The following is a 14483-nucleotide window of genomic DNA, read 5'->3' on the forward strand; positions in this document are numbered from 1 at the left end:
AAACTTTTGACGTTTTGTTTGTTGACATTTTGTGTCAAAATTTTTAAGAAACTTGTGATATAAGTGAAGTTAATTAAATTTTATCAAAAAAACAAATGTCTTATTGTCTTTTATAAGTTTTTAATATCATTGGAAGCGACTATAAGATTTCAAAGTGACAGAAAATAAGAATTTTGACGTTTCCCGCAAAAAGTTTGAATTCAGTACAGACATCCAGCAAAAAATTGAAGCAAGTCCAACAACAACAATACAGACAAGCATAAACTTCATAATAAACATACATTTCTCAGTCTCGCATTTACATCTCAGCTGTGTAGTCGGTAAAACATTCATTCCGGTTTATTTTTGTCGCAGTTCCTTTTTTTTGAATTATTTAATTGTCTGTAATTGATTTGTGTCGCGAGGAATTAAATCTGGTCTATTTTGAGATTCGGAGAACATTTAGTGATAGAATAAGCAAAGAAAATGTAAGAAAAGATAATTTTTAGACATTTTCACAGAGATACAGTTAAATTAGATAACTCGCGATTTAAGAAGAGTAACATAATTAAAGTAATTTACATTCATGGATATTTCATAATGTACTGCATTATTCATATACACACGTCCAATACCTATAAAAATAAACAAATAATACAGCATTGTGTGGTGAAATATCTCATGTATGAAGAGGAAAAAAACGGCATCGAAATGAATTAACAAAAATATAAAATTATAAAAGAAATTTCTCTTCCAATATAGCAACGGATAGCAACAAACAAAATTTCTTTGACACATATATCTGTATTGATGGCTTCAATGGCAAGCACTTTATTTCGCACATATTTCTCTTTTGTAACTAATAAGTAATGTTACTCCGTGAAAATTTATTTACTTCCTACTCCTACCTTACTCGTATAGCATTTTTCATGCATGCTAGACGATTCGACTGCTTTGTTGATCTTTTCTTACACAGATCGCTTTTGTGTTTAGCATTTTTGGCAATTTATAATAACTGTGTCATTACGTCTTAAAGCACGTAAAACAATGTAGCGTTTTGGGCAGGTTAACAGCAAATTTTAAAGTCAAAGTATATACCATACGACTGAGTGATTTTTATATTTTTCAATGTGTACGAAAGTGTGTAAAAAAAGCATTAATGACTCATTCAAAATGTACAAAAAAAAAAAATGGAAACGAGAAAAGAAAATATTGCACATACAAACATAGTGAAAGTCTCTAAAATATTAAAATATGAATATACATATTAATAGCCGTGTGATGGAATGATCGATTTATGAGCTCAGAAAACAGACAATGAACTATCCGATCAAAATGAGCAGAAATCCCTTTAAGCATATGCATGAAAATGATGAATTAGCTATTGTAGTGTGAATTTGAAAATATGATCTATGCATCTCATGATCTATGTGGGTTGCTAGAGATTTTTCTCAACTTATCCTGATTTCTATTTCTATCGACATTTATTAATTGAGATTCTTAATGTGACCCAGTTCTACAATATTGAGGATTTTTCAATTTTAAAGGACTAATGTATAGGTCACTCAACCTAGTCAAGATGTTCGTCCATACAAAGATAGGACACGATTTCATATATGTAGTATGGCACAATTGTTTCTGGGTTACAAACTTGCTGAATCATAGAGTGCCAAGAAACTGAGACACAAGACAATTGACTGTTGAGTAGGGCAAGTGAACTCAATTGACAAGACCAATTTCGTAGATGAACTCTATATTATTAATCAAAGATTTACATCCCATTTCCATAAAATTAATTGAACTTCACATCAAAATTTATTCATCTTAATTCTTCTATTGATCATATGCATGAAATGAACAATTGTTGTATGAATCTGTTTGATCTATTGATATAAATCTATTCATCTGTTTTGGGATTAGTTCATTAACTGCGTGAAGTATAATATAGCAATAGAAACAGCATGAAAAGTAGAATAAATGAAATTTTCTACACATAAAGAGAAGTGCCTAGTCTGCAAAAAACTACTTAACATTCGACTTACGTGACCTACAAAAATTGCACAATGTGAATTTGAGTTGTTTGAAACGATTTTTCAAATGTTTAATTTGTTTAAGTCTAGATTGTTATACTGTGAATTTCTCAGGATTCAAATTAAAATTATCTTAAAAGATTGCTTGAATGAGGAAGAAATGAAAAACATTTTAATAACGATATGCAGCAATTAATTGAGAGTTTGAAATTTAATGCCTTTAACTCATTTCTCATCTGAATAATTTCTTATGAAATCGGAAATATTTTAGACTAAATAGCTGATTAATTTTTAATTGAACATTGCAACAATGAGCACACAAAATTTTGATTTCAAAGCTATTGATGCATAAGCGACAAGTGCGCATTTTCTTACCGGTGTTATTAGTAAACATTGTAATGAATTGAGCTGTCAAATAATGGGAAAATGAGGTTGCTGATAATGTATTAATTTAGGGCTTGTTTGTTTAAGATAAAAAGGGAAGCAAACATCCTGGATTGTCGTTTTTATTAATGTAAAAGCGATAACTTTTTGAATGTCACTTTACGTCTCTTTTGCGAAATTTCAATCCATATTAATTATTTACTTACTGAGATTTTAACAGAATCAGGTATTCACTATTTGCAATCGTGTCATAAGGAAGGTTTCTGCATACGAGAATTCGTCTGGAACTCTTAGTCCATTCAGAAGAAATGACTGTATTCACTTTCATTCTTTGCTAAATTAGAATTTTTATGACTGACTCAAGGATTCATATGCTAGACATAGTTCAAAACAAACAACGTGACTGTGAGAGAGTTAAGCGTTTATTTAGCATTCGTTAAAATAATACCCGATTGGTATTTATGGCTAACACACGGCGGCCAAGTGGCTGACACATGTCGGCCAAGTGGTAACCTTCATGACAACTGCCATAAAAATTGTAACTTGGATGCCATGTGATCACCATACGTGTTATATGTAAAGTCAATTAACAACGATCTTTCAACATTAGTCTTAATCTTTTGCCATCCAAAATCCCAAAGTGATCATAATACTTGTCATGCTTTAAAATTAAGCAACAAAATGTTTATAAAGAGATTACATTCCCCACCAAAAAAATGATATCTGCAATTCCATGATCATCTTAATGGCTCCTGACTAGTCTTAAAGTTGAGTAAATTTGCGTATGCTAATGCACCTTTGTTATTTGCTTTTATTAAATATTAAATAACAGCGTGATGAGTTCATGATGCGGTTTGACAACAATTGTTTGTAGAAACTGCTGTAAAAGTATTAAAGTTAATGGAAAACACTGCTTGATCTTTTTTTTTCTTCTTTATATTTTAAAGAAGATTCGTTGTTGATGTCCTTCGGCGAGTCAGAAAAATATACAGACTCGACATCGCAGCATATTTTTACTGCTGTCATGTTTCGGTCTTGAAAAAAATTGTTGCGTGTGAACTTTATTTTAATGAAAAATATTAAGTATCGCTCACAGTCTCGTTGATTATGATGAATTTTCGGTTATGAGAGTTTAAATACCAAAATTATTACTGACAAAATAATTTGCAGAGATTTTAAGCTACGAGCAACAATATTGTTTTCCATCTAGTGACTCGTTAATTTACAATTTTTTGAAAAATTATAGCGTAACAAATAGTTTTGACATTCAAGCAGCCGTAAAATATATGGCTTAGTCAATGTGTTCTATACGTAATGTTGACAGTTTTCAGTCGATAATTCTAGTCACTTTGTGCTTGTGTACAGCAATAATTAATGTCATTTCATTTCTCAAATAATATTTGTTGGGTAAATTAAGTAGGTAAATAAACATCCCTGACTTTTAGAATGGAAGTAATGATAAGAAGTGCAAATAGACGTTCTAAAGCTGTATTTTTGTGTAGGAAGCTAATTTCAAGAAATAATAAACATATGCGAATATAAAGATTGCTAATCTGCTAATTTACTTCATCGTGGATTCGCAAATGGAGTCATGTCATCTTTAGTATACAGATGTCAATCAAGCGATTTGTGAAGGAATTAAGAAGAGTCCGCTAAAATGATGAATAAGCATCTTTGTGATACATAACTAAGGCAGTATATAAGTTATTAAAGAATGCTTTGAATTACATGAAGAAATACTTAAAGGTCTTTCAACTTGGGTGATTCTAGCTCAGTTATACCGGAGAAATAAACAATAATATTTTTCTTCGACCGTAAAGATAGATGAATTGATTTAAGTTGTAAGAACAATATTTTGTGTTGTTGCTGCATATTTTATTAGTTACTCAGTTACAATGATATCCAATACAGTCCATAATATAGTTGAAATTTGACCTACCTTAAAGCATTCAATTAAATTTGATAACTTTTTAAGTAAGTCACTCAATGAATAGCTAGTGAGTCACAGAAATTCATACATTGAGTGTGAAACAGGCAAGCATCTGTTTTGAGGTGAAATAAATATTTTGAAGTTTTCATACAAATTAAAGCCTTAAGCCAGCTGTCGAGGGGGTTTTCAAATTGCTTCCTTAATCCATCAGATTGTGGCTATGTCACAAGAGCTATATCAATGCAATTAACGTTATACTCGTACTTACTCTTATAGAATACAACCAAATAGACTTGTTTAAATCTTTCATCAACAAGACCTTTCGGCTACATTATTTATTGTGCAACTATACTGAAAATGAAGTTGTCCTCTGTATAATCTGTCATACACAACAAGAACAAGTACACAAAGTGCAAACAGAGACAAATTGAGATCATCATTGAGTCGTGATACACAAAAAAGTTTTTATCTTGTGAAGCAACAGAAATAAATATTTTTGTACACCGAGCAGCACATTGTGTGCTATTTTATCACTACGCCTGTTCAAATGAAAATCTCAAGAATGTAAATATAAAGAAGAAAAAAAAAGCAGAACGTGATCATCTTGTTATATACAAAAGAAACTGTTATTCTCTCTTTTAGTTTTTCTTCGCTTGATGAAACAATTTACAATCTCTTTCGCAATTTTTCGAGTACTTGCTTGCTGCTGTTCAATGATGATCATGATTACTTTTTTACTTCATATTTTAATATTTCTCTTTTTCTTTACAATCACAGTTGTTGCTGGTAATATTATATGATTTCAAGCCGGTAAAATGCCACATAATTGTAGCAATTCATTCCATCATGATTTTTTTTAGGTATTGAAAGAAAGAAAATTACTTAATGTGGGAAATACAATAGAGTTGCCGAATCTCTTTTTTTTCTCACACATATTTTTTCAAACATTTATCAATTTACAAAATAATGTGAAACTGCGTAAGTGCTTGTTGCACTTTTGAATCGTTTAATTGTTGTCATTAATAGAGTGCTAACTCGTTGATTTTAACAGTGGTATTGATAGATTACTTGTGAGTTAGGCAGAGTTGTCGGATTTGTGTTTTTGGAAAGGTGCCGAGCTGTATCATGGTTTGTTTTGTCTTTGCCTAGGCAATACCTATAGAAAGGTAAACAAATATGCTTCCTTGTAGACATGTTTAGCCAAAGGCAATATTTAGGTAAACCAGAGGTGTCCCTAGACAAGCCTACAATAAGGAAAATTTATTTACTTTTCATAGGTAATGTCTAGACAAAGTCAAAAGCTACCAGCTAGGCACTTATCTGACAACTCTGAGGTAAACATTAGGTATCTTCTGAAATCTGCGCTAGGTTTGCGCAGGCAAAAGCATGCCTATTATAGGCAGTACAGCAAAAACTATTGCCTTTGATTAGAGAGTCTATAATAAAACCAAATTTTTGGTAATGCCTTTGATAGTAAATCGATAGTTGACAACTCTGAAGTTAGGTAAAGTGATGGCAAAGTTGTCTATTAGCTTAATACCAGATGATTACAATTACAATTTGATGATCCTAGGTCATGTAGGCTAGCTTTCTAGACTACAATCAATAATTTCAATAAAATCCCTGATAAAATCTATAGATTTGAGTGCCATTTACTCATATTTATCAATATCAGTACAGACCAATGTCCAAAACTATAAATATGCCTTCAAAATCACTTTTCTGTGCCGTCACGTAATTGAAAATTGATTAATTGACCGTAAATTATTTGACCAGCTTAAGAAAAGTTAATTCCATAAGATCGTGCATGAATTGACATACAAAAGATGAATGGAAATTCATTGAGAAAAATCAACATCAACAGTGTCAAATGTAAATTCATTAGACATAATGTTTGTTAAGTGAAATAAGCGGAAGGGAAAACATTTTTCATCGAGTGGGAAAATGACATTTTTTTCCCTTAACTACTTCCGTTGATCATGAGATTTTTGCGATAGTTATTATTATAATTCTCTCATTCACTGATCGTGTATAAATGTACATACGTGCTTAATTTTATAGTCATTTGAAGCTCATCGCTCCTCCCTCTTGATTCTTACATACTTTTCCTATCTTCTCCGATATGATCATTTATGAAAAAAATAAAGACCGTAATATGAGAAGTAAAGTAACTGCGCTTTAAGATTTCATAAAAGGAAAATGTAATACGAAGAAGTGTCATCATCATTATGTATGTATATGAACTATACTGTGAATATCATGCCTTTCGTAACTTTATTATCTTTGAATCAAATTAAGAAATAATGTTTTGGATTCGCTATGTAATGAGATTTTGTGGAGTCTTACTTACAACTGGAAGCAGTTCTTGACATCTGACTGCTGAAATTCTCGGTTTTTCTTTTTTTGAGAATCACACGTCATGTTGCTCTTGGACACCTACAAGTTTCTCGGATTTCAAGGGCATCTAGCAACTGGAGTCTACTTGCCGTCCTACGTGACAAATGTTGCTCAGGAAACTCCAAAACATTTTGTAGGCCTGGATGTGGGTCAGAAAGTAACTTCGATCCTAATGGATCTATTTGTAGGCTGTCATCGATTTTCAAATTTATTGTTTAATAATAGAACTCATATATGAACGACTCTCCATACATTGTTTTCCGATCGGCACTAATAATAAAACCTGATTTTACGGCGATGTCACGTTCCACGAAAAGTTGCATTTTTGCCTTAGCGTCATGATGTTGGAACATATTGCCGTTCTTAAAGAACATGACATATTATATTGACGTCGCCAAATCAGTTATTGCATTCGCTTTGGTATGCGAGGAATTTTTAAGCAACACTGTGAAAATGTGGAATTTCCATAATAAATATTCAGTTTTTGTAATACTATAAGGCACATAAACAAATTAATCACGATAATTAAATTATCATCACGTTCATAATCTTCTCTTAAGTGGAAGCAGGATGTTGTCAATTAACTAAAATTCAAATTATTTGAGGATGTGGGGTTGAAATTTATTGCAGTCAACAATGTTAAATGAAGAGCTCAAATATCTAGATCATTAAGTTTTTTTCTTCATCACTATTAGTCGCGAAATTGAAGCACATCAGCGGTGATTTTTTTGTTATCGTAAAAATTGTTGACTTCAATTATTATTATCAGGTTTTGTGACAGCTTGTTATATTGTTAGTTTGGAAAAGGCTTTGATATAAAGCACTTGGGAATATATTTGGGAGTAAGTTAAGGTCGAGAGAACAGAAATACTTACATTTGTGTTAGATGGAAATAGCTTGCGTCAGTGCAATTATAACATTAGATCATCCAAGATGAACTTTAATACTGAAATAGACTTACACAGGTTTAATCTGAAATATGAACATTTAGTCATAAATTTGTAAACAAAGTATGAAAAATTATAGACAAAATTCTAAAAATAATGCAATCTGAACCTGAACTCTTACTTAGATTACAGAATTAAACAATTCCTCAAGTTACTAACAAATTACGTCTAAATCGCTCAGATTTAAAGTTTGAGAAGATGTTCTAGTCATTATTTACGTAATTTAACAAATAAAGATCTGATAAATTCCTTAATAGCTTTGAATTTGACTTTAATTTTTGGTCAAATTCCATTTAATTCCTAATTATCCATAGATAATCAATTAGCACCAATTAGTTCTAGATTCAATAGAATCTCAAAACTTGATTTGCATCATCATTTCCTCATAACCCATGTCGAAACAGGATATAACTTAAAATTGATATTTTGTTGACATTCAATTGTAACTAAGTAACTACATTCTAAAGTCAAAAGCTTCTTCAAAGTTCGATTTCCATTCTGATTATTCAATCGGAACATTTGTAAATAAATAATGAGTTAAGACAGAATGAGTCACGAGCGGCATAATTTAGTAAAATAAAATACAAGGAATGGAATAATTATCATTAATACTTTAATGTCTCTTCGTTCTTGAATCGTAGTCCATCGCGTAAATTACTAGGTAGAAGTAGAATTTTTATTAAAAATAACTCATTTCCTTTTTCAGAGTGATATAGGCAGACCAAGATGGTGCTATTCAACAAGTGCTGCTGTGTTTTCCGCCTGACTACAGGTAACTTTTATTCTATTTATCATCTTCATTTTAATTAATCATAAATGTTTGTGCCTAGGTGGAATGATTTTGGGATGGATTGGAGCAATAGAAAGTTTAGTCGTTGTTATTCTCACGACAATTGGTCTGACACATGTACCTGAAATAATGGATCATTTGCGGAATGAAACGAGAATGCCAGCGCTGAAAATGGAAGCAATTAATGAGACACATGTTTCGCTGTTTCGAAGACATCGAGGAGAAATGACAACGGAAGACGAAATGTTTATTGAAAGAGGTAAATGGATGATAAGTTAATTCGTCTTGACATTGTTTTTCCTACAATTACGTTTAGTTTACTTTACTTTCTGTAAATGCACATATCCCAAATACATATTTGATGCGTGTTTTAGCGTCGTAAACTGACATTTTAATTTTGAATTTCTAACTGCCATTTGAAATTTGAATTTTTGAACTCGTCATTATTTAATTTTGAACTAAATTAATTTCAAAATCAAAATGACCGCTAGTAGTTTCATAAAAACTTAAATGACAATTACTATTAAAACAGCGTTTTATCTACTTCAAATAATCTTTTAACTCATTAATTTACTTAACTAATTTTATTATTATTTATCTCATGCAGGCATGTATGCAATTTTAGCATTGAATCTGATTGTGAATGTAGTAACATTGATTTCATCGTTGTTGTTGATAACTGGCTCAATTAAAGTAAGTCACGAAGCATAATGTCAATGGTAGCATGCAGCCATGACATTGACATTAATTTCTCTCAATTTCTTTTCTCTCCTTCCTCTCATTACAGCGTAATTCTAAATATCTTATTCCGTGGCTCATATGCGAGGCATTGTGCTTAATATTCAGCAGTTTTGCAGCAATTTCAAAATCATTCGAGATGGCACTATATAAGGAAAGTGTAATTGAAGGATTTGGAACGATTTTAGTGATTTGCTTCTTTGTTGGCATTGAAGTCTACTTGTATTTATGCGTATATTCGTTGTATCAAACGCTTAAAACTGAAGAAAAGAATCAGCGACAAATGCAGATGAATGAAATCAATCAAGGGACACATAAAGATCAACACGACGGATTACCTCCATACAATAAACTTTAAGTTTAACAAAATAGTTAAAAAAGATACAATTAAGATGTTTTTTAGGACATGATGCATGTGTCCTGAGTTTTTATGCGTTATTGCATTATTTAAAATCCTTGTAATTTTTTTTAAATCCAGTATGATTAGATCTGTAGATTATTATTATTATTTTACTTGATGTTTTGTATGTTACACCAAATCACGATAAATTTGTCAAGTTCATGCAAAGAATGTGCTTAATAATGCATGTTTTATGATATAAATTTTTTAAAAAGTCAAATAAAAATGAAATGTGCTTTAATTTTTATCTTGTCTAATAATAATACACGTGAATTAGTTAATTATTTCATTTTTCAGCTTATTCATTGATAATCACGTTGTTCTAGATATTTTTATTGTTTATTTTCTTTCATAAGCCTGGGTGTTTGAGGGGTAGGCTTATAATGACAAAAAATATAACCGCTAAAAATTTAAATTTTACACGATCAGCTGTTAAAAATGTGTTAGTGCGCAGGGTGTGAAATTACGATAAAAACGCTTTGTTTACTTCTTTAGACAGCGATTTTTTTGAAAAATTAATTAGATTTACGCTAGATATAAATCCAATTATACTAGATTTTAAGTGTCAAATATAGAATCAACATTATCTCATTAAGTGCTGCAACAAAAGTTGTTGGAATATCACTGGAATTAAAAATTACAGAAATTAAAGTTAAATTCATTAAAAATGTTTCCTCAAAGTAATCAATCAAATCCTATGAAGGATATAGAAGTAACAGCACCACCAGATGACACAATATCGGCAATGAAATTCTCACCGGCTACGTCTTTGCCAAAAAACTTTTTACTTGCTGGAAGTTGGGATTGTAGTGTAAGATGCTGGGAAGTTGCTGATACCGGTAATATTGTGTAATTAATAAAGCTATTAGAATTTATTAAGATTGATTTTTCGTTAGGCTCAACAATTCCAAAGGCAATGAAAACAATGACAGCACCAGTTATGGACGTAAGTTGGCACGACGATGGTACAAAAGCATTTATTGCAGGAGCTGACAAAACAGGAAGAGTATGGGATCTAGCAGCTGATCAAGTCATGCAGGTTGCAGCTCACGATAATACTGTTAAGACATGCCACTGGGTTAAAGCACCTAATTACTCATGTTTAATGACTGGTTAGTATTTTTGGATGGTAAACTTGTTACTTGCAGGATGATACCTAAAATTGCTCCTTGTACTTTCAGGAAGTTGGGATAAAACGCTTAAATTTTGGGATTTAAGACAGCCGAATCCAATTCTACAATTTGCATTGCCTGAACGTTGTTATACAGCAGATGTTGAATACCCAATGGCCGTTGTTGGAACAGCAAACAGACATGTCATTATATATTCACTCGAAAATCAACCTCAAGAGTATAAAAGACATGAAAGTCCTCTTAAATATCAGCATCGTTGTGTTTCAATTTTCAATGACATGAAGAAGAAGGCACCTGCTGGATATGCTTTAGGATCAATCGAAGGACGTGTAGCCATTCAATATCTTAATCCTGTCAATCCTAAAGATAACTTCACATTCAAATGCCATAGAGTAAATGGAACTGCCAATTTCCAAGACATTTATGCAGTCAATGATATTGCATTTCATCCTATTCATGGTACTTTAGTGACTGTAGGATCTGATGGAACATTTAGTTTTTGGGATAAAGATGCGAGAACTAAGCTTAAAAGTTCAGAAACACTCGACCAATCAATTACAAAATGTGCATTTAGTGCTAGTGGACATATTTTCGCATATGCTGTTGGATATGACTGGTCAAAGGTAAATTAATTGATTCAATTTTGTTTATATCTCTCTATACTCAACAAGTAGTTGCCAAAAATTAATCACATGTTCTCTTTTATTTACTTCCCAGGGTCATGAATATTACAATCCACAAAAGAAGAGCTACATATTGTTACGTTCCTGCTTTGAAGAACTCAAACCTCGTCATACCAATTAAATTTTTAGTTGCTTCTTAAAGTATACATAACAAATCATTGATACAACAATATAAAAATTTTCAAATAAATTAAAATGTGAAAAAAGAAACTGGTATTAAAAACGCTATTACTGTTTTCAGTTGGGAATAAGCGCATAGCCATAATATTTCCAATCTACGTGAATATAATAATTACAAAGTATTTTGAAATTAACGATTTTTAAAATTTTAAATTTTTGAACCTTCCAAATGATTGAAATTTTCAAAATAAATTCATAACGGTTTTTAAAAAGAAAATTAAGTCACCGCCAAAACGGACCTTCAATCACAGAGATGATTGAAAGAAAAAAGTGCTAATAGATGAGAACTAGTCACTTGAGTTTACATGCGTGTGTGTTGTGTGAGCGGCGAGAGAATGGCTAGTAAAAATGGTTAAACAGATAATTATGAAAGAAAATCTCAATTTTCAGCCTTTGCGAAAAAAAGAAGGAAACATTTTATAAAGTAGCGAAGTAGAAAAGTTAATTGCCAACGGCGGTTATAAAAATAGCACCAGAATGCTCCGAAAAAGATGAATATTTTTGTGTTTTTCAATTCAAAAATTTTCATTTTCCTTTCATTTCGTCATTCGTTATCTTACACTTTAGGTCTTTTTCCTTTTCGTACTCAGTCTGTGGTGCAAAAAAATATTATTTTTAATTATTGAGTATCGACACGCGGAAGCACAATGTTGACAGTGAAAAAGTTTGGAGCTGCATTTAATTTATCCTATGGAGGATATTTTGCAGCCCTTGTTGGAATTATTTTAGCTATAGTGACAATTGTCGTTATTCCTCCAGATATAGATCTCGCTGGCAAGTGTTAAAAACATAAAAAAATTAATTATATTCACTTAATTGTTTATTGATTAATAACTGACTGATAAATCAATAATAGATGATGATGATGGAAATTCGACAATGTCAAAAGTGGTCGCAACGACCATGGCGACTATTACTGGAACAACTATTGATCCAAACCCTGATGACGATGACAATGAAATTCCAGAACAAGAGAAAAGAGATGAAATTAATGATAGTAAGTAACTTAATTAAAATGTGAAAATGTCAAATAAGAAAATTTTGTGAAAAAAATATTTAAAAGTTTAGTGAGCTGTGGATGTCTTAAAACGCATTTCTATTGGGTTGTCTTGGCAAAAAAATTAATTTTTACAAAATTCAAAATATAACGGATATTGAATTTTTGAATTTTTTGAACTTTGTCGAGGCTCAAAAGTATTGAACTAAAATGAACTTTATGTTTACAAATAGTTTTCCATTAATTAAGCATTAATTTGATGCAATCTATATGTATCATAATCGTATTTAAATGAGTACAAAAGTTAATTTTACTACTTTTAAATATTCATCACAACAACCAAGAAAAAGATCCAGTGAATAAGACAAAATGAAGTTTCATGCACTTTTACCATTATCCCTTTAAAAATAGAAGGAAGTAAAAAGAATGAGAGGAGCTAGAGATGAAATTTATTTTGACTTGCCGCAGAAGAAAATAGAAATTAAAAATATACAAATATTTATTTTTAATTTTTTTTGTTTCAATTCCAATAGCTTTACTCGGCGTGAACATTACATTGATCTTCTTTGGATGGCTCCTTGTTATTTCATCAGTTTTGTTGGCCTATGGAACGTTCAAGAGACAATCACGATTGACAATTCCTTATCTATTTGCCCTCTTCGAAACAGTCCTTCTCGTCATTTTGTTGGAAGCGCTGCCCGAATTCATTGATAATCTCGATGTCTCTTGGTTCTTACTGATCAACTTTTTAATCGGTATGTGTCAATTGATTTTCAACAAGCTTTACATTTATTAACACATTTTTATTTATTTCTCATCTATTAATAGCATTGACATCGTATTTGATAATTGTTGTCTATTCGCTCTATTGTGAATTCAAAGAAGAAGAACTGAATCGACTAAACTTTCAACGATAAAAAAAACTATCACTTTCAAAAGAAAAAAGGCATTTTCATACTCACTTGTTATGAAAAACATTTAAATTTATGCATTATAAAATTTATTCATTAATGATGTTTTAAGTCATGAACCTGGACTAATTTCATTAAAATAAAAAAATCAAAGAAAGCTTTTTCATGCCAAATACAAAAAGGAACTGGATTATGGTGTTGTGTACTCATGAGATATAACAATTAATGCTGGGAGTGTCCTGAACTTAGCTAAAACAAGTCAATATTAGCAATAGCAATTAATTGAACTTCCCAGGGATCGTTTTTAGCATATCTAGGCCAAAGAAAGTGGGTGTGGATTAAAATATAATTATTAATAGACGTTAACCACTATTTATCGAATGGTAGAATAACATAATGGAATCGTCGGCATTAAGTCCAAAAAATCAATAAAATGAACATAAAGTGTAGCTTAATTCAGATCTGACCACTCTCACCATTACGTTAAGTATGTAAACAGCGACTTGTTAATTTTTCAAAATTTATTGACAAATGTCAGCTCAATGTTTGGACAAAAGTTGCTTTCTTTGTTGATAAGCCTCAGCTAAAACCGCCGAGGCATACGGTTCATAGCATTTCCAAAAATATTTGGTGACACACAGGATGCCCATCACTGGATTACAAATACATCGTTTCTGACCAAAATATGAGCAGACTAATATTTTGTCAGATATCTGACTGATTTCTTCTAAATTCTGTTGCGGATTTTTCTTTTACGATCCATAAAGTTTTACTCATTTTAGAGTGGAACGTAAAGATTTCTCATTTTCTCAGCAACAATTTTTCTCAAATTCTCATCCACTATCAAGAGAGAATCTTATCCCGAACAGCACAATGTGTTTGATAGATCACTGCTTCGTCGCTGTATTATCGTATTAGGTAGCTATGACCGCAGCTGATTTCTTTCCATTTTTAAACTTTAAAACGCAGTTCACTGGATTGTGC

The 14483-nt window shown here is 31.3% G+C and overlaps 3 protein-coding genes across 5 annotated transcripts; all 3 read left to right on the plus strand.

Moving 5' to 3' along the window:
• Positions 1-280: 280 nt before the first annotated feature.
• On the plus strand, positions 281-9858 carry LOC139100778 (uncharacterized). Of its 3 annotated transcripts, none has more exons than XM_070653511.1 (5): positions 281-467; positions 8374-8439; positions 8498-8716; positions 9065-9150; positions 9245-9858. In XM_070653511.1, the coding sequence occupies exons 2-5, from the start codon at positions 8394-8396 to the stop codon at positions 9551-9553; spliced, it is 660 nt and encodes a 219-aa protein (XP_070509612.1). In that variant the 5' UTR covers positions 281-467; positions 8374-8393; the 3' UTR covers positions 9554-9858. The 3 variants fall into 3 exon arrangements, with proteins under 3 accessions (XP_070509612.1, XP_070509614.1, XP_070509615.1); XM_070653513.1 differs by lacking the exon at positions 281-467 and adding an exon at positions 7385-7562; XM_070653514.1 differs by lacking the exon at positions 281-467 and adding an exon at positions 7553-7621.
• A 188-nt stretch (positions 9859-10046) lies between these two features.
• Rae1 (ribonucleic acid export 1) lies at positions 10047-11621 on the plus strand. The gene is made up of 4 exons (XM_070653510.1): positions 10047-10434; positions 10492-10707; positions 10777-11351; positions 11446-11621. Exons 1-4 carry the CDS (start codon positions 10263-10265, stop codon positions 11530-11532), a joined length of 1050 nt encoding a protein of 349 aa, XP_070509611.1. The 5' UTR covers positions 10047-10262; the 3' UTR covers positions 11533-11621.
• Positions 11622-12119: 498 nt separating this feature from the next.
• LOC139100763 (uncharacterized) lies at positions 12120-13684 on the plus strand. The gene is made up of 4 exons (XM_070653481.1): positions 12120-12365; positions 12448-12588; positions 13122-13343; positions 13417-13684. Exons 1-4 carry the CDS (start codon positions 12239-12241, stop codon positions 13503-13505), a joined length of 579 nt encoding a protein of 192 aa, XP_070509582.1. The 5' UTR covers positions 12120-12238; the 3' UTR covers positions 13506-13684.
• Positions 13685-14483: the final 799 nt, after the last annotated feature.

The sequence above is a fragment of the Chironomus tepperi genome, unplaced genomic scaffold (assembly GCF_022539635.2).
Source record: "Chironomus tepperi strain 1889 unplaced genomic scaffold, CSIRO-AGI_Ctep_v1 contig_68, whole genome shotgun sequence".
NCBI classification, from domain to species: Eukaryota; Metazoa; Arthropoda; class Insecta; order Diptera; family Chironomidae; genus Chironomus; species Chironomus tepperi.

Coding starts and splice junctions, on each gene's coding strand:
- LOC139100778 (XM_070653511.1), top strand. CDS start 8,394: ATGGTGCTATTCAACAAGTGCTGCTGTGTTTTCCGCCTGACTACAG. Junction 8,440..8,497: donor TGTTTTCCGCCTGACTACAG/GTAACTTTTATT, acceptor GTTTGTGCCTAG/GTGGAATGATTTTGGGATGG. Junction 9,151..9,244: donor TGATAACTGGCTCAATTAAA/GTAAGTCACGAA, acceptor CTCTCATTACAG/CGTAATTCTAAATATCTTAT.
- Rae1 (XM_070653510.1), top strand. CDS start 10,263: ATGTTTCCTCAAAGTAATCAATCAAATCCTATGAAGGATATAGAAGTA. Junction 10,435..10,491: donor CTGGGAAGTTGCTGATACCG/GTAATATTGTGT, acceptor ATTTTTCGTTAG/GCTCAACAATTCCAAAGGCA. Junction 11,352..11,445: donor TTGGATATGACTGGTCAAAG/GTAAATTAATTG, acceptor TTTACTTCCCAG/GGTCATGAATATTACAATCC.
- LOC139100763 (XM_070653481.1), top strand. CDS start 12,239: ATGTTGACAGTGAAAAAGTTTGGAGCTGCATTTAATTTATCCTATGGA. Junction 12,366..12,447: donor TCCAGATATAGATCTCGCTG/GCAAGTGTTAAA, acceptor AATCAATAATAG/ATGATGATGATGGAAATTCG. Junction 12,589..13,121: donor AAGAGATGAAATTAATGATA/GTAAGTAACTTA, acceptor CAATTCCAATAG/CTTTACTCGGCGTGAACATT.